Source organism: Pipistrellus kuhlii, unplaced genomic scaffold (assembly GCF_014108245.1).
Source record: "Pipistrellus kuhlii isolate mPipKuh1 unplaced genomic scaffold, mPipKuh1.p scaffold_m20_p_11, whole genome shotgun sequence".
Classification (NCBI taxonomy): domain Eukaryota; kingdom Metazoa; phylum Chordata; class Mammalia; order Chiroptera; family Vespertilionidae; genus Pipistrellus; species Pipistrellus kuhlii.
In genome coordinates this window covers 22,473,364-22,500,587 of record NW_023425416.1, presented here as the reverse complement: position 1 = coordinate 22,500,587, position 27,224 = coordinate 22,473,364, and the positions used below count along the sequence as shown (strand labels likewise).

General features: G+C 43.8%; 2 protein-coding genes and 1 long non-coding RNA gene across 13 annotated transcripts in view; 1 reads left to right on the top strand and 2 right to left on the bottom strand.

The window, feature by feature from the left end:
* NR2C2 (nuclear receptor subfamily 2 group C member 2) overlaps positions 1-7,278 on the top strand; it is a 60,866-nt gene extending 53,588 nt beyond the window's left edge. For 9 of the 11 annotated variants that reach the window (XR_006741114.1, XR_006741120.1, XR_006741116.1 and 6 more), the window contains 2 exons: positions 1,788-2,041; positions 4,754-7,278. Coding sequence is in view for 2 of the 11 variants with exons in the window: in XM_036431210.2 (XP_036287103.1) it covers positions 1,788-1,962 (175 nt within the window). In the remaining 9 variants the exon portion in view is untranslated. Of the gene's footprint in view, positions 1-1,787; positions 3,217-4,753 lie in introns of those variants that run through there. The other 2 variants (XM_045579212.1, XM_036431210.2) reach the window with 1 other exon arrangement.
* LOC118715250 lies at positions 7,023-10,276 on the bottom strand. The gene is made up of 2 exons (XR_006741121.1): positions 9,903-10,276; positions 7,023-8,489 (listed from the first exon to the last, which is right to left on the bottom strand). It is a non-coding gene; the product is annotated as an uncharacterized LOC118715250 (long non-coding RNA).
* A 490-nt stretch (positions 10,277-10,766) lies between these two features.
* On the bottom strand, positions 10,767-23,013 carry MRPS25 (mitochondrial ribosomal protein S25). The gene is made up of 4 exons (XM_036431221.2): positions 22,744-23,013; positions 18,839-18,945; positions 11,937-12,024; positions 10,767-11,053 (listed from the first exon to the last, which is right to left on the bottom strand). The coding sequence occupies exons 1-4, from the start codon at positions 22,875-22,877 to the stop codon at positions 10,861-10,863; spliced, it is 522 nt and encodes a 173-aa protein (XP_036287114.1). The 5' UTR covers positions 22,878-23,013; the 3' UTR covers positions 10,767-10,860.
* Between the last annotated feature and the right edge of the window lie 4,211 nt (positions 23,014-27,224).

The following is a 27,224-nucleotide window of genomic DNA, read 5'->3' as shown; positions in this document are numbered from 1 at the left end:
TTTCATAATATGAATGTCCTTTCCCTTTAACAAAAACATCAAACACATAAAATGGAATATCCTCCAGATGGGGATAGTTTTTGAATAGTTAATAAAGCTATTTAAAATTGTTTAAAAAATGGTGACTAGGAAACAGAACATTCTGAAAAACAAAAAGACTTTTTTTCACTCTGTAAATACCACTTTATAAACATTTTATGTATTTACTTCCAGAAGTTTTGCATGTATGTGTAATTGGAATCATAAAATATAAAGGTTTGGTAACCATTTTTTTAAATTTAATATTCAATGAGTATCCATATTCTTCATCATTTTCTGAGGCTGAAGAAATGCTGTAATTTAACATTTCCTGCTGATGAGAATGTAGGTTTTTCCCCCCAGATCTTGTGCAGTTGTTATGGAGTGACTTTAGACAGTGGCCCATGGCCCCATGACAAGGTCATGGTGTGCCCTCCCATCCAGGGTTCCTTTAGAAGGAAAACAATTTTTTTGTTTTATTTTAAACTGGAGGCCCTGTGCACAGGGTTCCTCAGCCTGGCCTGCGGGGATTGGGCTGCAATCAGTTCTCTGACATCCCGAGGGGTCCCAACTGCAGAGGCTAACCGTTAGCATTCTGATACATATTCTCCCGAGTACCATTTACATATGTGCACACAAACAAATACACACAAGTGCAACTGTGCTATACTTGCTGCTACACAGCCTCCTTTCAAGTGTTTATTCAACTACATGTCATGGACTTATTAATGAGCATGGATTTTTTTAAATATATATATTTTTATTTCAGAGAGGAAAGGAGAGGGAGAGATAGAAACATCAATGATGAGAATGATTGATTAGCTGCCTCCTGCACACCCCACATAGGAGATCCAGCCTGCAACCCAAGCATGTGCTCTGACTAGGAATCGAACGTGATTTCCAGGTTCTTAGGTTGACGCTCAACCATTGAACCATGCTGGCCGGGCTATGGATCTTTATTACCCTTTTTAATTTTTTTTAAAGATAGTTTTTATTTTTAATATTTCAGAGAGGAAGGGAGAGGGGAGCGATAGAAACATCAATGATGAGAATCATTGATTGGCTGCTTCCTGCACATCCCCCACTGGGGATTGAACCCACAACCCAGACATGAGCCCTTGGCAGAATAGAACCCAGGACCCTTCAGTCCACAGGCCAACATTCTATCCACTGAGCCAAATCAGCTAGGGCTTTATTACCCTTTTTAATGAGTATTTCTTGATCCATTATATGAAAACATGTTTTTTTAACCTGTCCTCTATTGATAGATTTCCACATTTTTCTTTTGGTTGGGGGTAGAAAGAACTCCCCACCCTGCAAACAGTGAAAGGAACATAATGTGTACATACATCTTTGTACTATATATATATTTTATTGATTTTTTTACAGAGAGGAAAGGTGAGGGATAGAGATTTAGAACCATCGATGAGAGAGAAACATCGATCAGCTGCCTCCTGCACACCTCCTACTGAGGATGTGCCTGCAACCAAGTACATGCCCTTGACCAGAATCGAACCTGGGACCCTTCAGTCCGCAGGCCAACACTCTATCCACTGAGCCAAATCAGTTAGGTCACATCTTTGCACTTTTAAACTTTTTTTCTCATGAACTCCAAGAGAAACTGCTAAAATCAGAAAAATAAGAGGTAGACAGTGGGTGGATCTGTTGTTATGTTCAATTCTGAGCCGATAGGGCCCTTGAGAGCCTGTCCAGGATGAAGTCTGAAGGTCAGTGAACCCCCCTTTCTCTAATGACCCTCCTTCTTACAGATTGGCCCGGATTCTTGTCCGCCTGCCAGCACTCAGGCTGATGAGCTCCAACATAACAGAAGAACTTTTTTTCACTGGTCTCATTGGCAATGTTTCGATAGACAGCATAATTCCCTACATCCTCAAGATGGAGACGGCAGAGTACAATGGCCAGATCACCGGAGCCAGTCTATAGTGCACACCAACACCTGCTGAGGAGCAAAAATGGCCTCCCGGGACCGCTCAGAGAAAAAGAAAATGGAAGTAGTATTTTGGTATGTGCAAATATTTCCAGTATGTCCATCATTTCCTACCTGGTTTCTTCATATCTGTTAATCCCAGGCAATAGCAACTAAAAGACTAGTAGGATCCTTTCCTGCCATAAGAAATGTTTTAATGCCTTTTGATGAAGCAGCAGATTTTGGAACAATCTTTTAACTCAATTTGTATTTAGAAATTCTCAAAGGGCAAAAAACAAAGTTTTATAATGTCAGAGACTAGTATTAAAACAAAGAACCTAAGAGAACAGTATGTATATATTTAAAATGTCCTTGGAATTAATAGCTACTAATTACCAGGGTAATATTAGCACTTTCTAAGCACTTCTTATTGATACGTAATGTTAGCAACATCTTGTCTATGTGCAGGGCAAATGAAAAACAGTATACGTCTTTTGCTGAAATGCTAAGAATTTCTGTGGAAATGCAATAGGGTATAGGAGACAATCATTTGTTTAAGAAAAGAAGGCATCGTTCCTAATTGTATGCACACTTTAGTGGTATTGAACTAAATTCCTGAGAGCAAATGAAAATGTGGCTTATCTATATCATGCAGTAAGTGGGAGTGTGCTAGCACAGTTGGTGGTGACCCAAACCAAAAGCTTCCTCAGTCAGAGAGAGCTGATGCTTGTCGGGTTCCCTGGTCTCTGGTCCCAGTCTGACAGGCAACTTCAGGCTCCTCCAAACCTTGGTGCCTGGTTCTCAGAATTGGATTGCAACCAGTTAGACATTCATTGCCAATTCCAACAGCAATTAACATCCCCAAATTACCTCCACTATGGCAGATGGAGCCTTCTGACCAAAAAGTACAATTCAGCATTTTGAACCGTCGGCAGTAGTACTTCCTGAATACAATCTGGGCAGCTGCAGTTTCCAGAGGGAGGGACATGGCCTTCCTGGAGCACGAGTGTTCGTTCCTCTCTGGGATTTCTGTCCCAAACGCCCTTACGGGCCTGTGTTCCTGCAGTTCGGAACGACTGAGGGTGGAGTATGTGTACAGGATCTTGCTTCCTGGCTAGGGCAGTGGTGGTGAAACTGAATGATAGGGTTCTCTGTTGACCTTAAATATCAGGGTTATTCAAAGTGTCTCCAGATTCATTATCTCTTTTGGCAAGTTTTTGAATAGTACTGGCCCTCTGTGCACTTTTATTCCCCTAGGTGTATACCAGCAATTTAGGTGATGGATGCAGAAGCAGGCTGCCTGCTCCTTAAAAATAACCCTTAATTCCCACCTATCTCCTTTCTCATAACTTATAGCAAATGTCGTATACAAGAACAGAATATGGTTATAAGGAAGTTCTGTCTAGAGAAGTGCACCCATAACTTCCCATGGATGTGAGTTGCAGTGAGTATTTCCTTATAAGACTGAGTCAAGTACTTAGCATTTTCTTATCAGAATAAGCAACTACAATGTAAGGTTAAGCTTGTATCTCTTTAATCTTTTGACCAGATATCCAAAAAGATCCCAGGGCACTCCCTGCCTCCCAGGCACTCCTGGTCTGGTTCAGGCCCTGTCATAGTGGGCACTTCATAAGATGTACATGGGTGTTGGGCAAGCCAGCCACAGGCTTAAGCAAAATGGGATGCTTTAATCTGAAGTGTTAGCAGCACTTTATAAAAGTCATTAGTGAGAATTAAGTGGGAACAATTCTTCAATTCTTTTATCACTTCTAGTTCCTATCTTGGAAGCAAATTTGGAGAATAGTGAAGGGTGCCCATTATAAAATGATGGAAAGGATAATGTCACCACCATCTTAAATGTTGGGTTTTCTAACTTTGAGTGATTTAAACTGTAAAATTAAGACCAAAAATTGGCCAAGACAAATGGAGTTAGGGCAGGTCTGTATCGTTTCTGCTTAATGAAGGATTTTAGCAGAGGGCATTTTGAAGCATGTTCATGCATTTTACACAGCGAATTATCTGTTTTTCTCTTAATTTTTAAATATAAGCATGTTTGTTGATCACAAATGTGTGTCACATTTTTCAGATCTGAGTTCTGTGTTGGTGAGAAAGTCCGAACTGGCCAGCTCCCCCATTCCCAGGGGCAGGCCCTGTGGAGTCCTGTATCTATTAGGCTGTTAGACTCCGTTTGCCTTAAGATATTGGGGCAGCTTAGCCAGGACTTAGGCTGCATTCGTGACAAACCCATGCTTAGATAGGTTAGGAAGAGAAGGTGATAACCAGGAGGACAGTGAACACTTGGATAGGAAAGTGCCATACCTCTAACAAAATATCCCTTAAGAAAAGTGAGTTTAATTTAGGAAGCTGCCCATTCTAACCTGGTCCTTTTCCTTGAGTCCCTTTGCTGGTGGAGGCTGATTTCAAATGGACCATTTGGAGGTTGTGCACTCATTAGTTTCCCATGTCCTCTTGGCCTTACTCTGAAGTGGCCTGTTCCTTAAGGATCCAGTCCCTCACAACCTGAATTGTCACTGACCCAGATTTCAAGCTTTTTACAGGTCTATTCCATCTTTTTTTTTTTTTTTTTTAATATATTTTATTGATTTTGTACAGAGAGGAAGGGAGAGAGAGTCAGAAACATTGATGAGAGAGAGTCATCGATCAGCTGCCTCTTGCACACCCCCCACCGGGGATATGCCCGCAACCAAGATACATGCCCTTGACCGGAACCGAACCCGGGACCCTTCAGTTCCCAAGCGGACGCTCTATCCATTGAGCCAAACCGGTCTCGGCTATTCCATCTGTCAGATTGGTTAAAAGAAGCGCAAAGTCAAGATTATTTAAAGGGATCCTAAGCAGATATTTGGGCTCAACTTTTCCAAGGCTTTCAAACTCTAGATTTAGTGAGACCAAACCTCTACCTGCTGAATCTCAGTGAAATAAGGTAGGAGTTAAATTCTTTGCCATGTAGCTATTCACACATACCCTTCTGCTGGCTTAGCCAGTCCTCAATGAGGGAGGCTACACTGGCTAAGGGAGATGGGGACAGACATACAATGTTTTGTGGCTTTTTTCCAGTGGATAATGTTGAAGTTATGTGTCGTTGAAATTTTGGAGTTCTTTATATATAATAAAAAACAGGACAGGAAGAGACTTAGAAAAAGACCAAATTACTCATGCAAATACTACTTTCCAAGTTATTCCTGGAGAGTATTTTTAAGGCAGTATGTTACCGTCCTTCTAATTTGAGATTTTCGTGTTGGGATTACGTTATTTATTGTCTAATCTCTGTGGTTGGGTGGTTTTGTTTGTTTGTTTGGTTTTTATATTTAATTTCAGGTGTAGTCACTTGTAAGATGTATTATATAATATCCCTCAAGAGGGATTTTCTAGCTTGTCAGTGTCAGTATTAAATGTGGGCTGTTTTGAGGCAGTTGCCACCAGTCATGGTGATAGCAATGGACATGTCTACCCTGGGCTCCCCAGTGTGTAGCAACACACTATAGCTTACTTAGCAGTTTTGCTTGTTTTAGGGGCAGCCAAAAATTAGAAGGGCTCTGGCTGTATCTAGTGCTTTTATTCTGGGAAAATCACATCCTAATCCTTTGGGGTAGTTTTCAGCAGAGTAGTCTCCCTCCCTGCCTGCACGCTGCCTGACAAGCAGCCCTTGGCTGCGGATCCAAGTACCGTGACCTGGTTAGAGTCTGGAGGCACGTGGCCTCCTGTGCAGTGGGAATGGCTTTATGTGCAGTGGGCTATAGGTGGGACATTTGAACCGTGCCCTGAGCCCAGATCAAGGAAAATGTCATCTTCTGACATTCACCTTTAACTTGAGAGGCGAGTGCCCTTCAGGTCCCGGAAAGTCTGAGCAGGCAGGGCAGGTGACCCAGCTTTTGTCCCATGTCCATTCCCTAGATTGCGCGCCTCTTTGACAAAATTAACTTGGATGTGAGTTTGTGTTATAATTGAAGAGTGGGTTTGGATCTCGTACCACAGGGCTTGGCCTCCCCATGTGCCTCCCACCAGCGGGGCACAGCTGTGTCTAGCCCTGAGCTCCCCTCAGCACATTGTGCGTGTACAGATTACCGACTTGTATGACTAAATGAATGTACATGTGTTTATATCTTCTATATATGTACAGTGTATATATATAGTGTGTATGTGTACATAGGTGTATATTATGTATACAGACATGTAGCCACGTATCCAAACTCTCCTTAAGTTTTAAAGAGAATCTATGATAAGAGTTACTAAAGTAAATTGAGGTGGGTATTCCAAGATCCTTCAGCAGGATGGGTTTGCCACATTTTTAACTCCATTTTCCTTTGGGTGCGTCTGGCTGAGGAAGGCCATGACGTTAAATGTTCACTTTGTACCAGGGAAAGTTCCAGACAGGAAGGTCCTAACAGAATGACATTACTATGTATTCCTAGGGTGAGACAAGGGCTAAGAAACTGGAAGACAGTTATCCTAAATGTCCAAAAACTAGGTGGGGATTTTTAACCTGGTTGTCACACCCCTCTTTATAGCCTAACTGGAAGGAACTTGGAAGGTCAAGCAGTGGGCCTTCCCTGGACTCATCGTCATGTAGTCAGTTCCAGAACGGTCCGTGTCATGGGGCCTGGCTCCCAATTGTCCCCACTTGCTCTGGACTCAACAGATTCCCAACGCAAGTTGGGGGGGGGGGGGGGGGGCACAACCAACCAAGTATTCTTTAAAAATAAGCATAATTGTTGATGGCTAACTTTATGGCATAAGTTACAAATCTTAAATTAATTCTCCAACTATAGCATGCAAATGAAGTCTACTGACTTTTTCTAAATTGATTTTAAAATCTCAGATAAAAATTGCATTTTAATATGGTTATGCATGCCCTTAAAGCTACAGATGCCTAATTTTTCTTGTCCAGCTCTACTCTGGTGAGTTTCCCCCCTAACTTGGGCTTTAATCTGAAACACAGCACTCGGGAGCCAGGCCCCAGCCCACCTGTAGTTGCTCATGGACCTGACTGATGGGAAGGGTGAAAGCTGGCCTGCTGAAAGAGATCACTGGATAACGGCAAAAACATAATCCACAGGTTTTCTTTTTTTAATCTGTTGAAATGTTTGAAAACACTTCATTGAGACCATAGTACTCAGTGCCTTTTGTGAGACTGGGCCACTCAGCCTCCAGCTTCCCCATCTGTGATATAAAGCTCCCGCTGCTTCACTGGCCGCCCAGCAGCGATTGTCACCTTTCCCATGTCCTTGCCTGTCGTGACAATCACTATTGAAGGTAGCTTTCCAATTCAGATAATACAAATGGAAGCTTTCCAGTCTCTAAGTGAGTCTTTAGGACTTTTCATTTGGGGCTATTAGCAGCAATCTAAAAATAAAGGGAAAGCCTGAGAGATTTTTAATGCCCAGCTATACTTTTGATTAAGCCAATAATTTTGGTGTTCCAAAATGCATACTATGTATAATAGAAAAAGTGCTATAAAAATGTTGAAAAAAATGCTCAGCAACATTTATCAATTGACAGGTTGTGATAAAGCTTAATATTTGGATAATATTGGGAAGTAGACATGAAAAATAAATGGCTTTTCTCTAGGAAAGTATAATCAGTTGCCATTTTAACAACAAGAGCATTCATGGACTCATGCTGCTGCCATGTACAACTCAAGTGCTGGAATATTTTTCTATATCCTCCCAATTATCTTGTAAACCAGTGTTCAACTAGTTTTATAACTGAAAAGCTGCACCTTTTTCATAGTACAAACCATAGTTTTTACCTGTAGTTTGGAGCTGTTAAAATGTAGCTAAGTATTACCAGCCCTTTTAAAAGACATTAAAGGAAAACTTGGGTGTTAGATTTTCTTGGGACCGTTTCTGTAACCTCTGCCCTTCTCAATATAGAAAATATTGTTTATGCCATTACATTTTAATTCCAGGTTTAAAACCTGTTAAAAATGTAGCTTGAAATCAGCTTTGTTTATGTGATGGCATTTAAAATAGCATGTTCTTTTTTAATTGAATTTTATATCTAATCAATGTCTTCAGTCTTGAAGAATAATTTGCATTGTTGTGTTTGTATATAGAGTATTGCAGTGCATGAATTAGCTTTATGCATTTTATTAAATGCTGTTTCAATGTGGCATTGTTGTGGCTTAATACTACTACCTAAATGAGGTTTATACTATTAAAAGTTAATTAAAGACTAACGTGCATCTTGTTCATCCTTTTTCCTGACAATAGTAATAATAATGCCTGGCCACCAGGGGTCCCCAGAATACCACTCACCTAAACACTGAGTAGGTGGTAAGAAAGCGCCCTAGTCATCAGAACCCTGTAGCTCTCATCTCACCTTAGCCCCATCCATTTGGTGGCCCACTGGACTTGTTTCTGGAACCAGCATGGGGTGCCAAAAGTGACAGACACAGAGCCAGGCCTCGGACCAGAGCAGACATATGCTTAAAGTTTCAGAGGTCATCTGCCTCATTTTACAGGTGACGACTCTGAGGTCTGAAATCAAGATTCTTGGCAGAACCTCACTGGCAGCCAAATAGCTCTCCAAATGAAAGGCAATTGGTCACTTCAGAACAAGGTTGAAAACCATCTGGCGAACATTGGTTATACAAATAAAATTAAGAAACATTTGGATCAATTATAAAACCCTCATACAATCTTCTCCAATAACTTCCTCCCATCTCTGTACATTTTAAAATCTTTTTTTATCGTTGAAGTACGTAGGAAATGGAAGACAACTGTTTGGATCACATGTGTCAAACACAAGGCCCGCGGGCCAAATCCGTCCCGCCAGGCCTTGCAATGTGGCCCGCACCGCACTGTCATCACTGCACTCCGCTGCGTTTCCATCACAATGACAGTTTATGACTTCAGTAAACCATTCGGCCCGCGATTTAGGCTGGATTTTAGATTTTGGCCCCTTCTCTGATTGAGTTCGACACCCCTAGTTTAGATAGTTTGCCCCCTACCGCCCCTCTCCCCCCAGTGGTGTTTGTTTCCATGAATCATTATCTCCTGTCTATGAAATAGCCCATGAAAAACAGTAATGATGGTGCTTTCCCATCAGGCACTGGACATTTATTCTCTAAAGAAGGATCACTAGCTTGGTTCAGGGCAGTCCTGGCTAGCTACCCTTCTGGGCCCTGTGCACCCTAAGGCCTTTTTTCTCACCAGCTCTGGAGACAGACCAAAAGGAACAAACTCTTAAAGGGCCTGGAGGCCCAGTAGAAAGTCCAATCAGCTGGTTGTGAAGGCCATGTTGCAGTCAGCCACGTGGGATTGCTAGGAACATTGCAGGAATTTAAACTAGGGATTAGAATGGAGGATAAATTTTTCTGGTCACCCTCTACAAATAGTGATGGAAAGAGGGCACCAACATTTTAAATTTCAATTAAGCAAAACTGAAGTAAACCTGTCAGTTACACATTAGACCCAAACCAACCATCCCTTTCCAATCCCTCCAAGGCTGTAACCTGAACGCCAGTCTGGTACAAAACAACAGTAAAGCATAATTTGAGCATCAAATGTAAAAAGAGCCAGATTTCTCAATGAGATAATCCCAACATTTAAATAAAACACATTCTACCCTTGCCAATTTGGCTCAGTGGAAAGAGTAACAGCTGAGTGCTGAATGGTCCCAGGTTTGAGTTTGGTCAAGGGCATGACCTGTGTTGCAGGCTGGATACCCGGCCAGTCAGGGAGCATGTGGGAGGCAACCAATCGATATGTCTCTTTCACATCAATGTTTCTCCGCCCTCTCCCCCTTTGCCTCCACTCTAAAATCAATGGGGAAAAATATATCCTTGGGTGAGGATTAACAGCAAAACACAAGTTTCCCATAACTTACCTCGTGAAGTAATGCCCTTATTCCCATTTTACAGCAAGCGTTAGGCCTTGACCAAAGCTCCCATCAGAGAGGCACTCAGACCTTAAACCTGCTCTTCGAAGCCCACCTTGCTGCATCCCACTGGTCAAAGTCTCCTGGTCTGTGTTTCCACCGGTCTGCAGTCCATCTGGTCCTTTACTTTTGACGAAGTAAACCTATCCTTAAAGTGACCCTAGAAGGCTTTCGTGTCTCCTACGGGCTAAAACCAGCAAAACTCAAGTGGCAGCAATATCCATGTCCCAAGGAGGAAAGGACTACTAGGCAGAATTACTACGTAACACCTCACACCCTCTCCCAAACTTTACCTCAAGAATTGAACAAGCCGAAACCGGTTTGACTCAGTGGATAGAGCATCGGCCCGCAGACTGAAAGGTCCCAGGTTCGATTCCGGTCAAGGGCATGTACCTTGATTGCGGGCACATCTCCAGTAGGGGGTGTGCAAGAGGCAGCTGGTCGATGTTTCTCTCTCATTGATGTTTCTAACTCTCTATCCCTCTCTCTTCCTCTCTGTAAAAACTGAATAAAATATATATTTTTTAAAATGGCAAACTTAAGTACGTGGTTATTTAAAAAAAAAAAAATTTAATGAACAAGCAAGAAGGTAAACTGGGAGGCAGCTTCCACAGCCAGGCCCTCGGGAGGAAAAGGTCAGCTGGCTTTAGTTTAGCAGTGAGCACTGCACAAAGGCTTACCTCGGGATTTCTGATGCCCAGAGCCTGAACATCCACATGGCCAGCCACAACTAGCTCCAACCAGACTCAACTGCACTTTCAGAGGAGGGTCTGGAAGAGGAGTCAAAACCAGTGGAGACGGAAAAAGCCACAAGACCAAGATGTCAACAGGCTGTGGCCCTACACCTTCCTGGCCCCAACGTCCTGTTCCCATGCAGGCCTTCCTCCTTGTGCCCATCAGACCGGATACACAATGCTGCTGGGTGATTAAGGAGCACTTTATTTGCAGAGTCTCTGGGGACAGAACCAGGATCTCCCTGTGGCCAACGTAACGCTAGCCCACAGGCCTGGGCCTTAGTCCTGGGCACTGGCTTTCAGAGCTGCTTTGTACTTCCCGGTCATCTCCTTGGGTAAGGGCACCAGGGCCGGGCAGGGCACCTGCCCTTCCACCTCACAGATGCATTCCCGCAGGCAATACTTTCGAGGTCCAAAGTGGGCTGGGTGAGAAAGCTGCTTTTTCTCCTGCTCTTCTTGTTTCAGGGTTTCCCTGCAAAGAGCACAGGCAGCAACAAGGTGTTGGCAACATTGCTCTGAGCCTCTGCGAAGCACAGAACTTCTCGGAGTGAGCTCCATCCTCCGCTGGGGAGACCTGGATCTCCTGTGTTTCCTAACATGCTTCTCGCTCCTCAGACCTGTCCCTGCCCTCACCACAGGGAAGCCTTCAGTATGTGAGCAGTGTTAGGCAGGGGAGGAGGCACCTGGATAGCACACTCACACCAGGCCGGCACAGGGGAGCCCTCAGACAGCCGAGAGGCAGCCCCGTTTCTGACAAGTGAGACAGAATAAAGGGGCCTGGAAATGCCTCCAAGTGCTTTCTCAAAGATATCCAGCAAGCCGAAACCGGTTTGGCTCAGTGGATAGAGCATCGGCCTGTGGACTGAAAGGTCCCAGGTTCGATTCCAGTCGGGCAAGTACCTTGGTTGTGGGCACATCCCCAGTAGGGGGTGTGCAAGAGGCAGCTGATGGATGTTTCTCATCAATGTTTCTAACTCCCTATCCCTCTCTCTCCCTCTCTATAAAAAAATCAATAAAATATATTTTTTAAAAAGATATCCGGCTTCCCTCCCTTCTTTCCTCCACGGAGAGAAAAAGGATGGGTCACCCACGAACTCCAAACGGGGATACGTCACCAGCCACACAGGACAAGTATTTTAGCTGCATCTCAGCTGCCCACTGACGAGGGGTGGATGGCTTACTGTCACACATTTGGCGAGCAGCCTAGTCAGAGGGATGGACTCTCCAGCCCACACTCCGGTCAGTGTCTGGCTCACAGTCAGAGAGCCTGCCCTCTTGACACCCCATCCCTCTCCGCTCTGAAAATCTCTGGGCTAAGACCTTTGCCCCCCTCCAGGTCAACCCCAGTAACTCACTCATTCTTCCCCAGGATTTTTTTGATGTGCTCCATGATCTCTTTATTGCTCTTGGTCTCTATATCCACGAGAACCTGCTCACCAGTGTCTGAAAACAGAAAGTAAAGGGGGCGTGGCTGACAACTCAGATGAGAGTTCCTCAGCCGCAAATGGTGATTTGCCGTTTGCTAGTGGAGAAATATTTTAACAATAAAGTAAATATATTTGTTTACATAACTCATAATATTACTACACTTTACTTTTCCATATTTCTTTAGACATGAGCAGACATAAATTTTAGGTTTGTATAAAAGCATACTACTTTAACAAAAAATTCCATGTTCGTGGATAGAATTAACATAGCAATTCTCCCCAAACTGGTCTATAGGTTCAATGCAAATCCTATCAAAATCCTAGCAGGTGTTTGTGTAGAAACTGACAAATTGAGCCTAAAGTTCATACAAAACAATTTTGCAAAGAAAATGGAGGAAGGACATTCATTTTCCAATTACTATAAGCTACAGTAATCAAGTCAAAAACAGACTTCAGAGTAATGGAACAGAATTGAGTCCAAAAATAAACCTTTATATTTATGGTCAATTGATTTTCAGTAAAAATGCCAAAACAATTCAGTGAGGAAAGATAATCCTTTAAACAAATGTTGCTGGGACAATTGGATAGCTACGTGCAAGTAAATGAATTTAGACTTTTACTCCCAACATTAAAAAAAGAAACAAAAAAACTCAAAATGAACCAGGGACCTACAACTATTTGAAAATCTTTAGAACCTAGGCAAAAATATGACATCAAAAACATGATTATAGAAAAAAAATACACTGAATTTAAAATCCAAAACTTGTTCTTCAAAAGGCACAATAAGCAATAGAATGGGAGAAAATGTACAAGATGGATATATCTGATAAGACTTGAATCTAAACTATATAAAGAACTCAAGACAGTCCAACTAGAAAATGGACAAATCTGTGAGTAAACATTTAACCAAAATAGTCATTAGGAAAATGAGAAAATAAAAACCATGAGCTATAAGAGTGCTTAAATTTTTTTTAAATAGACAATACCAAGTACTAGTAAGGATGCAGAATAATGGAACCTTTCCTACATTACTGGTAAAAATGCAAAAATATTACAGCCAATTGAATCAATGAATTAAGACAAAAAGATAAATAAAACTGCATTTGCAGATGACAAAATTGAGTATGTAGAAAATACTAAGGAATTTAGAGAATAAACTATAATGTGTGTTTATAAGCAAGGTTGCAAAACACATTCCATATACAAAAATCAATTAGCCCTAGCTGGTTTTTAGGCCCACAGACTTAAAGGTCCCAGGTACCACCGTTGCAGGCTCGATCCTGAGCCCTGGTCAGATGCGAGTGGGAGGCAACCAAACAATGTTTCTATCTCTCCCCCTCCCTTCAACTCTCTAAAAGTCAATGGAAAAATATCCCCGGGTGAGGATTAACAACAAAAATCAACTATACTAACCAAAAAACTGGAAATGAAATGCCATTTACAATAGTCACAAAACATACTCAATATTGTTAAAATATCCATACTCCTCTAAATGAACTATAATGTAATTCCAATTAAAACCCCAACAAGCTTTTTTCCAGAAACTGGCCAAATTTTAAAATTTAAATGTAAATGCAAATAACCTAGACTAGCCAAAGTAATTTGGATTCACACTACCTGATTTTAACACTTATAAAACTACAAAAACTAAGGTAATACGATATAGGTACTGTATTAGTATAAGGACAGACATAGGTCAGTGAAAGGGGATGAAGGTTCAGAAATTTTTTAAATGGACAAAAGATACAATTATACTCTTTACAAAACAAATACCGGTATATGAATAGCTAATAATAAAAAGGAGAAAATGCAATGAAAATTTCAATTAAAATCCATTGGAATGGCTAAAATTCTTTTGTATATGGTAAAATATGTGACATAAAAATTGTCATTTTAACCATTTAAAGTGTATAATTTGGTGGGTTTTGGTACATTCAAAATGTAAAACAATCACCATTATCTAGTTCCAAAACTTTCTCATTACCCCAAACAGAAACTCTCTTGCCAATTAAGCAGTCATTTCCTATGCCCCACACCACCCCAACCCCACCCCCTGGTAAACATTGTTGTCTCTATGGACTTGCCTGTTCTAACATTACATATAAGTGGAATCACAATTATGTGGCCTTTTGTGCCCGATTTCTGTCACTTAGCACATTTTCTAGGTTCATCTGTATCGTAGCATGTGTGTCAGCACTTCATACCTTTTCATGGCTGACTATCTGGATACACAAGCATTTTATTTTTCCACTCATGGTTGAATGATTTTTGGCAAAGCCAACAAGGAATTCAATATGACAGTTGTTCTCAACCTTCCTAATGCCTCAACCCTTTAATAAGTTCCTCATGTTGTGGTGACCCCCAACCATAAGATTATTTTCATTGCTACTTCATAACTAATTTTGCTACTGTTATGAATCGTAATGTAAATATCTGTTTTCCGATGGTCTTAGGCTGTACTGTAGTGGTTCAGAGGAACTGTATTAAAGAGTCTTCGCATTAGAAAGGTTGAGAACCACTGCAATAAGAGGAAAGGACAAATGTTCAACAATTGGTGTTATAAAAGCTGAATATCATGAATCTAAAAAAATACAACAACCTCAACCCCTATCCTTACTTAATACACAAAAAGTAGAAAATAACTTGAACTTGCCGAAACCAGTTTGGCTCAGTGGTAGAGCGTCGGTCTTCGGACTAAAAGGTCCCAGGTTCGATTCCGGTCAAGGACATGTACATTGGTTGGGGCACATCCCCGGTGGGGGGTGTGCAGGAGGCGGCTGGTCCATGTTTCTCTCTCATCGACGTTTCTGGCTCTCTATCTCTCTCCCTTCCTCTCTGTAAAAAATCAATAAAACATTTTTTTTAAATGCCAACAATTAAAGATCTTTAAAAAAATAGAAAGAAAATAACTTGAACTAGAGCACATAAATGTAAAATCAAAAACTAAAAAAAATTTCTAAAGAAAATATAAGAGAATCTTGGGAAAGACAGAGATTTCTTAGGACACAAAACACTAAACATGAAACAACTGATAGGCTAAAGTTTATAAAAATTAAAATGCATGCTCTTCAAAAGACACCAGTAAGAAAAGGAAAAGCAAGCAGACAGAAGAAAATATTCATTACACATGTAACTGACAAAGGAATTGCATCCAGAATATGTGAAGAACTTTTTTTAAAACCAATTTTTTACACGGACAAAAGATACAAATATACTCTTTACAAGACAAATATTTGAATAGCTAATAAGAACATGAAAAGTTAGAAGAAAATGCAAATTAAAATTTCAATTAAAACCCCATGGAATAGCTAAAATTTAAGACAATGTGGTGAGTAAAATAATAGCCCCCAAAGATGTCCCTGTCCTAATCCCTCAGAACCTGTGAATATTTATGTGGCAAAAGGAACACTGTGGATATGATTAAAGTTAAGGGCCTGGCGGTGAGAGATTATGCTAATAATCACATGGGCCCTCCAATCAGAGAACCTCTCTGCTGTGAGCAGAGGTCCGTGTGACTATGGGAGAATGGGCAGGGATAAAGCATTGCTGGCGTGGAAGGCTGAGGAGCGGGCCGTGACCAGGGAACGTGGGCAAACTCCAGAAGCAGGAAAAGGCATGGAGATAGATTTATTCCGAGAGCCTCCAGAAAGGAAGGCACAGTAGACACCTTCATTTCAATCTATACTGAACTTCTAGCCTACCGAATTGTAAGAAGAAATTTATATGGCCCTGGCTGGTTTGGCTCAGTAAACAAGGGTGTCAGCCTACAGACTGAAGGGTCTGGTTTAATTCGGACCAAGGGCACACACCTCGGTTGCAGGCTTGATCCCCAGCCCTGATCGGGGCGTGTGCGGAGGCAACCAATCCATGTGTCTCTCATACAGATGTTTCTGTCTATCCCCCTCCCTCCCACTAAAAATCAATGGAAAAATACCCTCAGGTGAAGATTAACAAAGAAATCTGTGTTGTTTTAAATCACTAAGTTTGTGGTAGTTGGTAAAGCAGCCACAGGAAACTGATGCAGATAAACCAGTGTGGGTGAGGATGTGGAACCATGGCTCACATTTTGCTGCCCGGAGGTGAGGGTTAGGGTTAGGGTTAGGGGTTAGGGTTAGGGTTAGGGTTAGGGTTAGGGGTTAGGGTTAGGGTTAGGGTTCAGTATAGATTGAAATGAAGGTGTCTACTGTGCCTTCCTTTCTGGAGGCTCTCGGAATAAATCTATCTCCATGCCTTTTCCTGCTTCTGGAGTTTGCCCATTGTGGAAAGCTATTGGGCAGTTCCTAAGAACATTACACATCGATTCAGCATGAGGCATGGGCTCTGAAGAGCTGAGCACCTGGATCCTCAGAGACCATTTGTGTGAGAAGATGCTGACAAGTACCTTACCTCAGCCCCAGACTGAAGCAGCCCCTCACAGCCAGAGGCCCACCACTCCCCGCTTCCTGCGAGGAGGCCTCCTGCAGGGAGCAGCCAGGGGCCAGCCCGGCTGCTGTTTGTGGAGCCCACCAGAGCCACACCCAGTCTCTCCTGGCAGAGGTCTAGGATCCAGCCATCTGGGCTCAAAGTGGAGCTACAGCTGCCCATGGGCTGGCCCCGACTCCCTAAGAGCTCATCCCCACCTTGGTGCCTCCTGCCCGGACCGCCTTCCTCTTCCCTGTCTGCGAGGCGGCAGACCTGCTTTGTCATAGGAAGGTTTTCCCTGCTCACCCCCTTTTATCGCCAATAAATCTCAAACTTCTGTCCTGGTATCTAACAAAAACTCAGGTGTTCATCAACAGGTAAATGGATAAACTAACTGTGGTATATTCCTATAACGGAGTACTATTTAGCAATAAAAATGAATTAACTACTGGTATCATGGATAAGTCACAAAAACTTGAGTGAAAGCCAGACACAAAGTACATCCTGGGAGATTCTATTTATATGAAGTTCAGAAACAAACTATGGTGAAAGAAATCCTAACAGTGGATGCATCTGGTGGGATGGGGAATTAACCTGAAAGCAGCACCAGAGGCCTTCCTGGAGCAGTGGCCGGCAAACGACGGCTCGGAAGCCTCCTGAGGCTCTTTGACCCCTTGAGTGTGGCTCGGCGTTAGAACCACTTCTTCAAAACAGACTCGCCCAGGCCGACAAGGGACTTCTGCGCATGGGCCACGAAGCTTCAGTCGCACTATATGTGCGTGCCCGCACGTGGTATTTTGTGGAAGAGCCACACTCAAGGGGCCAAAGAGCCGCATGTGGCTCTCGAGCCGCGGTTTGCTGACCACTGGCCTGGAGTAACAGAAATGTTCTTCAGCCCTGGTCAGAGTGGCTCAGTTGGATGGAGCACCGTCCTGTGTACCAGAAGGTGCAGGTTCAATTCCTGGTCGTAACATGCCCAGGTTTAGGGTTCATTCCCCCGGAGGGGGCTTACAGGAGGCAACTGATCAGTGATTCTCTCTCATCATTGATGTTTCTCTCCCCCCCTCTCCATCCTCTCTGAAATCAATAAAAACATATTTAAAGCGCTGGCTGGTTTGCTCGGTGTTTAAAGCATGGGCCCACAGACTGAGAGGTCGTGGGCTGGATTCTGGTCAAGGGCATGAACCTCAGTTGCAGGTTCCATGCCATGAACCAGTCCTGGAATGTCCAGGAAGCAACTAACCAATGTGGCTCTCTCACACTGATGTTACTCTCTGTCTCTCCCCCTCCATTCCACTCTAAAAAATATCCTTGGGTGAGGATTAACAAGTACATATATATTTTTTCAATAAATAAAAATAAAATAAATATTCTTCATCTTCATTGGGAAAGTGGTGACATAACTGTCGGAACTCATCAATCTATACACATTAAACCTATGCATTTATTATAAGTAAATTACACTTCAATAAAGTTAATTTTTTTCAATGCAAACACAAAATATATACTACACAAAATCATCATACCACCCCCACTCTCTTCACCCACTTACCTTGCTCTATTTTTTTTTCATAGCATTTATCTTCTAGCACACTGTCTTAAGTTCCTTGTTCTATCTCCTCCTGCTAGAGTATTATCTCTATAAGGGCAGAAATCTTTGTATGGCTCCCGGACACGCAAGAACTTAGAACAGTACCTGGGTGCCTAGCACATTTGCTAAATAATCTGGCCATTTTGGGCCAGAAATAAAATGGAAGAACATTATTTTGTTTCTCAAAGCATTTCCCAGTCTACACTTCATTTGATTCTCTTAACCGTGTAAGGCAGATAGATGTTTTGCCTTGAGAAATAAAGCAATGAGGAATATTTTTTGCTCAGGGTCAGAATGACTGAGAGCTGGACTAAAATATCTGGTCTTCTGACTTCTGGGTACTAAGCCATATTTAACCGAATGAAGTTCACTTGGTTCCAAGTGGACACACACAGACATTACTTTTCAGGAGAATGTGGCCAGTCTGAGGGGCTTCGGGAGACGGGGGGCCAATGGAAGCATGCAGGGAAGGTGTCCTGGGAGAATGGTGCCCAAGATGAGTCTTAAAGGATTTTTTTTTTTAATTACATAAGCAAAGAAAGTAGAAAGGGGATTTATCAGAGGGATGGCATGAGCAAAGGCATAAACCGAGGTGTGACAAGGGAATTTTGAGAAATCTGTGTGGTGTGAGGCACATGAAGGCAACAGGAGACGAGTCTAGAGAGGGAGGGGGAAGAGGCGCCCAGATCTCAATGGCCATTCAAGTCAAGATGACAGAAGCAATGTTAGTTCACAGGAGCTTGTACCTCAGACCGCTGACTGCTGTGAAAGGACGGACGGACGGACGGACGGGAGGAAAGACAGTCTTGGAGCACAGCACAGAGGCCTCCTTACTCACCCAAATAGAATCGAAGGAAGGGTGATGGTGTCATGTTCTTAAACATCATGATCTGCACCCACGGGTTTTTGTACTGGATTTGAGGTATGTTGAAAAACACAAATTTCCTGCAAAGGAGAAAAAATTAAGCCCATGAAACAGTAGTTTTTAACCTTAAATGTTGCATACCTGTGTATTTTTCAAGGGAAAAGGTCCAGAACTTTCATCATATTCTCAGAGGACCCAGCCCCCCAAAAAAGGCTGAGAAATGCAGCTTTCGGGAATGTTAGTGTGTGCTCTGAGGGGGGGTGTCAGACTCCAACCAACTGAACCGCACCAACCAGGGACCAAATGATCTGGGTTTAAATGCGCCCTTTGCACCCTGCCCCACACACCGGACAGAAAGATGTGGGTGGTACACAGGACAGAAGGACCATCACCCAACCACCATTTTCCAGCTGTACGACCAGGGCAGGTTAGTGCTCTGAGCTTTGATGTTCATCAAAGAGATGTCATCGTAAGACAAGCAGTCCAGACTGCAGCTTGAAGTCTATTTTCAAGAAGATAAAATTGACAGAATCAACAGAAAGCCTGACTGCGTGACCATTTAATTGGGGAGACTTCCATCATTGGGGCAAAATCTGAACTGAAACAAAAGAAAAACAATTACAATTATAAATTCCAGGGAAAATAAAAATCTTTGCAAAAAAAAAAAAAAAAAAAGGAGAAATAATCATCGTACTCTATTTGGCTCAATCGTGTACAGTGTTTACAAAATCATGTTAATTTAAACGTTGAATAGTCTACCCATAATTCTGAAATGACTGTTTTGGGAAGATCGGGGAGTGCGAGGGCGGAGCAGTGTACTTGTGTTGAGAGTAGGGAGAGGCAATGGCAGTGAAAGAGCTAAACCCTCATCTTCCATAGCGACAAGGTACTTGATCATGTCTCAAGCTAAGATCGTGAGAAGTAGCTCTCTAAGTTCTGTAACTCTATGGAGGTAGAACGCTAATGGGTCAAGTTTGAAAGTTGCTGCTTTTGGGGAGGAAGTGGAAACAGGTGCTACTTATAAGCCTTGTAGAGCAGGAGAGCACAGGGGCTAGGAGCTCAGAGGCTGAATTTACCTTCCTAGGCCTAACCTCAATGCCAGCCCCACAGCAGAGAATCCCAGCATCGCACATAAACCAGGACATACATCCGTGCAGGCGTTTTCACACCCTGAACTACTAGGACAAAGACTCCACAGGATCGTTACATGGTCTTGCGGAAGCATGGGCAGAAACGTAATAACGGTAGGCAGCTTTTAGTGGAGTGCCTGGTGTGTGCGCCACACACGTTACTAGGCACTTTACTCTCAAATCCCCGCACGCAGGGTTTACAACTGAGGTCGGAAAAATTAAGTGAACTGCCCAAGGTCAGTGGTCGGCAAACTCATGAGTCAACAGAGCCAAATAGCAACAGCACAACGATTGAAATGTCTTTTGAGAGCCAAATTTTTTAAACTTAAACCTCTTCTAACGCCACTTCTTCAAAATAGACTCGCCCAGGCCGTGGTATTTTGTGGAAGAGCCACATTCAAGGGGCCAAAGAGCCGCATGTGGCTCGCGAGCAGCAGTTTGCCAACCACTGCCCTACGTCAACAATAACTAGTAAGTGAAAGAACCAGGACTGTGATTAGCATCTGGACTTCCTCCACACTGTTCTCACTATCAAATTAGCCAATCTGCCTAGATCTTGAGGCTCAGGGCTAACCCAGAACTCAATAAACAGCTGTTCCCTCTTTAACTGCATCTTAAAGGCAAGAACACCTGGCACCAGTGAGTAGGGACTCAGCCCTCACTGAACAAACCAGTTCCCCACACCCAGCGGACAGCCCCGGACCATGGCCACGAGCACCTGGGGCGAAGGGACAGCTGAAAGGCTGAGGTCACACCGACAAGCAAAGGCGCGGGTCAGGCAGGTTCACACCCAAGGGCAGCGGAGGGAAAGGCAGCCCTTACTTCCAGGAACACACACACAGGGGTTTGTACGCCAGTTACCCAGAGGGCATTAAAATACCTGGCCAGGTGAGAATGGGTCTTGCAGACTTATTTTGATTGGCTGGCCTTTTAAACACCAGAGGTTTACATATGAATCTGAACATCTGGCTTATTGACAAATCTGAAATCCTCCCTGGAGCGGACACAGCTAAGATGTAGCCAAGCAGTGAATGCTCCTTGAAACAGGGCACATTTTCCCAGCTCCCGAAGGCCCACTCAGCTTGTGTCCCTCCTGCCTGGCCCCTGCCTGGTGATTCCTGGTATGGGGGGGTGGTGGTGGTGGTGGTGGTGGTGGTGGTGGTGGTGGTGGGTGTGTGTGTGTGTGTGTGTGTGTGTGTGTGCGCGCGCGTGCGCGCGCGCGCGCACGCAGAGGGTTAGGAAGCTGCCGAGTCACGGCCAAGACCCACTCGCCCAGGATGCCTTCGTCCCAGCCGATCCCACGTAAGCAGGTCCCAGTGCTTGGGGTCATCTGTGGAGAGCAAACGGCTAAGAGGTAGCTAATGGCTTCCTGGAAGCCCTGCAGCGAAGGCCCCCACTCTGTGGGGCCCTTCGGAGGGTGTTGCTCCATGTCCTATTCTGACAGAATCCGCACAGAGGGGGACACAGCAAAGTGTCTGCAGGACAGGACATTTTCTTATCACTGCTGAATTCCAGCACACAGCACAGGGCAGGGCCTGCCATTCAACAGGCACTCAGCACATTTATACTTAACACCAGAAAAGCCCCTAAGGGGTTAATACCCAAAATATATACAGTACTCATACAACTCAACAAAAGGAAGACAATCCAATTAAAAAACGAGAAGACGTGAATAGACATTTCTCCAAAGAGGACATACAAATGGCGAGGAAACACATGAAAATATGCTCAAAGTAACTAATCAGATAGTCAGCACACGTCATAGCAAGCAATCAAACTCCTGATCTCCCAATCAAAATCCCAATGGGACATTTTGCATATTAGCCTTTTATATAGAGAGAAGATACGCACAGGCAACAGGGTGGTGAAGACCTAGAGGGGTAGGTTGGGGCTGGGGGGGGGGGGAGATATCTGTAATACTATAAACAATAAAAAATAGATATTTTAAAAGTTAATTAAAACATTTTAAAAAAGAAAACCAGAAAAGCCCAAATCATGGCTGTTGCCTCAAAGTTTAATTCCAATGTTTCACTTGCAAGCTTCCATTCCATGACTCCCTCAACTCCAGGCGGAAACCAGGGAGTTTGCGAGGGGGGAGAGGCGCTGACACCACACAGAGAAATTGGGGGGGGGGGGGGGGGGAGGGAGCTTCAGAGCTAGCTGCGATAGCTGGACAAGCAGTTCCCGAGCCTCTCTGTGCATTTCCTGGGGACAGCAACGGGGTTTCCGCACAGCCCGGATGAAGAGAGGACGCCAGAAGCATTCAGAACCGTGCGGCACACGTAAGAACTCAATCAGTGCCAGCAGCTGTCACCTCCCTCACTGCATCCCCCATGGGCCTGCAGCATCAGGATCATCCCCGTTCGGAGCAGCTCGCCCACAGCCAGCAGCAGGTGGGAAAGGGACCCGAACAAGGTCCGTCCCCCTGGGCCGGGCTCCAATCAGACGGCTGCCGCCCCCACCACCACCCTGCCCCCGCCGCCACCACCCTGCCCCCGCCGCTGGGGGTTCCGGGGTCCCAGGTGGCACTGGAGGCTGAGGCCTCCCCAGGTTACCCGGGAGGAAGGAGGGAGGCTGCTCCTCCGCTCCCCCACCTCAGCAGGCACGGCGTGGCCAAGCTGCTCGTCTCCAGCTTTGTAACATGGAGGCAACAGCACCGACCTCGGGGGGCGGGCTCCAGAAGCCAGCGCAGCCCCAGGCCTCCCCGTGACTAACCCCCGGGGCCGCCCTCACAAGGCTGGGACTCACCTGGCGCCTTCGCCCAGCTTCCCGTGCGTGTTGTAATTCACCGTCATGACCTTCACCGTGTCCTTGAACACCACGTCGCCCTGGCCCAGGTACTGCAGGGTGCGGCGAATCGGGAAGCGGCCTTTCATGGGCATGGTGGCTGCGGCGGTCGAGCCGCGGAGCAGGCGGCGAGGAGAGACCGGAGCTGCAGACGCCGCCGCCGGCGCACCCGGCACCGCCGCTCCTCCGCGCGGTTTCCACTTCCCGCGCAGACTCACAGGCACTCCTCCCGGCGGCCAACGCGCGTGCCGAAAGGCAGCCTGGGACTTGTAGTCCTGGGCTGTCGGTGATTTGAGTCGGGGTTGGGGGTGGGTGCACGTACAGATTCGCTTTAGAGCACCCTCCTCCCGAAATGTTTCGTTTTTTCTATGTACTCGCCTTCTCCCCCAGGAGGAAAAATGTTTTTAGGATCAAATCCAATCATTCAGACAACAAAGTTACAGCAGAAAATAAATCCGGAGAGCTGAGCTCCGATACCAAATCGAGGAATAACTTTCTGTTCAACCTCACGTCAGTCAGTTGTCTTTCTCTCAGCTTCTCCAATTTCAAAAGGAAGGGTTCGAACTGTGCAATATCTAACATTGACTTAAAATAACTGATTTGCAAAAGAAAAAAAGAAAAATACCCTTCCAGATTTAACCATTTAACAGCTCTGGACCTCAGTATTTTTCATAAGCCAAACGTTGATGACATGCAGTTCTGAAGTACTACTGTTATTGATCTGAGAACATTATTTCTCCTTCACTTTTAAAGGATAATTTTGCCAGATATAGGACTCTCTAGGTTCATTGGGGGGTGGGGGAGTGTCAATGCTTTAAATTTTTCACTCCACTGTCTTCTTGCATAGTTTCTAGCTGTAATTTTTATGTTTCTTTATAGGTAAAGTTGTTTTCTCTTCTAGCTTCTTTCAAGATTTTCTATCTTTGGATTTTGCAGTTCAAATAAGATTCACTTAGATGTAGATTTTTGGCATTTATGCTGCCTAGTATTCTATGAACTTCCTGGATCTGTGGTTACTGGGGACTGTCACTAATTTTGGAAAGTTCTTAGCTGTTATTGAAATATTTCTTCTTCATTCCCTCTTTTTTTCTCTCCTTCTAGTATCCCAATTTTACATCATTTGAAATTTTCCCAGAGTTCTTGGATTTTTTTTTTTCTTTTGCACTTCAGTAGGGAAGTTTCTGTTGACCTATCTTCATGCTCTCTGGTTCTTTCCCCAGCTGTGTCCAGTTTATTGTATTCTTTGTTGTTTTGTCTCCTCCCCCCTCCCCTAGCATTTCCTTTTGACTATTTTAGAGTTTTCTTATCTCTGCTTACATTACCCATCAGTTTTTGCATATTATTTACTTTTACCATTAGACTCCTTAACATAATGTTAAATTCCCTGACAACTCCAACACCTGTGTCATATCTGAACCTGATACTTTGTCTCAGATTATTTTTGTGGTATTTTTTGTTTTGTTTTTGCCTTTTTTAGCATGCTTGTCATTTTGGTTGAAAATTAGACAATATTGGGCATATTGGGTATAGTTACCAAGGTTAAAAAAAAGCCTGCAGCCCTCGCGGGTTTGGCTCAGGGGATAGAGCATTGGCCTGCAGACTGAAGGGTCCCAGGTTCAATTCTGGCTAGGGGCACGTGCCTAGGTTGTTGGCTTGATTCCCAGTGTGGGGCATGCATAGGCATCCTGTTGGTAATTCTCTCTCATCATTGATGTTTCTATCTCTCTAGCCCTTTCCTTTCCTCTCTGAAACCAATAATATATATATATATATATATATATATATATAAATTTTTTTTTTTTTTTTTTTTTTTTTTTTTTTAAAGCCTGAACTATGGCCGAAACCGGTTTGGCTCAGTGGATAGAGTGTCGGCTTGCGGACTGAAAGGTCCCAGGTTCGATTCTGGTCAAGGGCATGTACCTTGGTTGCGGGTGCATCCCCAGTCGGGGGTGTGCAGGAGGCAGCTGATAGATGTTTCTCTCTCATCGATGTTTCTGGCTCTCTTCCTCTCCGTGAAAAATAAATAAAATATATTTTAAAAAATAGCCTGCACAATGTGGGTTTATAATCTGACTTTGGTTTGAATCGTGTTTAATGTTTGCTGTAGCTGTAGGTCAAACATGTCAAATGCAAAGGCTAGCATGAGCCAAATAAACAAAGTTTACGTTTATGTGGGCCGCAAAAGCTTCAATTTTCATAGAAACATAGGTTTATTTCAATAGAGACATGTAGAGTACAAAGAATTGAAATAAATGAGTAATGGTTAACATAAAATAATAGGACATTTTAATAAAAATTAATATTTTTTTCTTGAACATTAACTTACCAGACACTGAATAACTGCACAAATTAATACACAGGAGCTGCCCCCTGGTGGTCAGTGTACATCATAACGAGCAGTTGAGCAGTCTTAGCATATTACGCTTTGATTGGTTGAACAGTCGACTGGTCACCAGATGATCGGACACTTAACATATTAAGCTTTTATTACATAGGCTATGTATATTTGGCCTTTGTTCCTCATTCCCAGCTGAGCTTCTAAAAGCCTGTCATTTTCTTAATGAGACAGAAGCATCTTTTATCATAATCTCTGGATTCAGCCCCTCTCCCTGAAATGGCTCTGGATAAAAGTGAAAGGAGCATCTTTTGTTATAACCATCCCCAGTTCACACACACCTGTTTATGCAAATGAAGTGACTTTTGGAAAGCCCAAGGGACCTGTTACCAGGAGAACCACATGACAAAGAGCATTGGAACACTCAGCCCCAGCAATTTGTCAAAATGTTCCTAACAGGGATGTTTCTAATGGCTTTGCTCCAAGTAAGCAGACCTCGGCTGTGACTCCGAACTTACCTCTTCCCAGATGCTGGAGTGGCCATTTGCCCTGCAAACTCAGTTCTCTGATGGGTCCAAGAAAAGTCAGTGCTTTTCAGTTTGTCCAGCTTTTTCTTGGAAGGACAGGAATGACTACTTCCAAACTCTGTGTGTGCCAGAGCTAAAGCCACAGGTTTGTTCTGGCGGATTTTTTTTATGGAGCGAGGCTACTGAAGAGTTTTTGGCAGAAAAGCTTTTGATCTTAAAGTCCACAGGGAACACTTCCTATGGAGGAAATACCCCATCCCACGTTAGAAACATGAGTGTCCATAGACAAGGCAGGCCAGGACAGTTTGGGTTTTGGAGTCATACAGACCTGGATTGGAATCCAAGTGGTATAACCCGGAGCCTGCTTAATCTCACCACACTCATTTTTTTCTTCTATAAACCGAGGTTGTTGGGAAGATTAAGTGAGGTAATACATGCATAACACCTAGCATTCTGTCTGGCCCACAGTGAACACTAGATATTATCTCCTCCTGGTTTAGTAATCTATACAAGTCTTAGAAAGTTCCATGTCAAAGGCTCAAGTGATATCAGTATCAGAATCCCACTCAGCAGCTCCAGGTATCCTGCCCATCCCTGCCACCTTTGGGACAGACACAATGCTTGTGCATTCCCACTGTGCCTGACCCAGGTCAAACCCTCCTCAGGGTAACGTGCGTCAGGCAGACCAGGCTTTAAATCCTCCTCATCCCAGCACTGACGGGCAGTGCGACCCCAGCCAGGCGAACCTCCTTCAACCTGTTTCTTCATTTGTCAGACGAATACCAGAGTAAGTACCACACAGGCCTGCTAGAAGACCGAAATGCAGGCTGTGTGAGTATGTAGCAGTGCCTGGAACAAATGGCAGCAGAAAGGTTCCTCAACCTGGGTAGGCCTGCTTCTTCTGTGGGGGTAATAGGATTGCAAAGGTTTACTCTATGCTTGTGTAGATGGTTCATCTAATTAACACTGCAGGAGTAACTGGGGGTAAGGGCAGAATTGGAACTCACACTTGATTCTGTCTGGAGGCCTTAAGCCAACAGGTGAAACAGGAGCTAGGGCTATCTTCTGATACTTGGGTCATGAACAAAGTGGGGAAGGTATGTTATCTGGCGACTCTCATGTAACATGCATGCATACATACATACACATCTCCAACCTCTGATATTTGTTATTTTATTTTTTTTAAAAAAAGGTTCCAATACCAGGCCCCAGTGCATGCAAATCAATATCTCCATCATTGTCAGATGACCAGCATAATCTGCTACCACAGACTCTAACCTGGCAAAGACCAGCTTCTCACTTTGAGTCCCAAGATAACTATGCAAATGTCCAACCTACCACATGCCTCATGGTGACCGGGTACATTTTAGTATCTGAACAGCAAAAACTCATTGAGTTACAAATACATTGAATAAGTATTCTTAGTGTATTAGACGGGAAAAATACAAACAAGGCATAAAAGGAGAAAGCCAAAGTCTCTCCCATATATGATGTTTTTGGGAGATCTACCAACACCGTATCAAGAACTTGCTCATTTTCTGATGAAGGACTGCAGGTGAAATATTCACATGAGTCAAGAA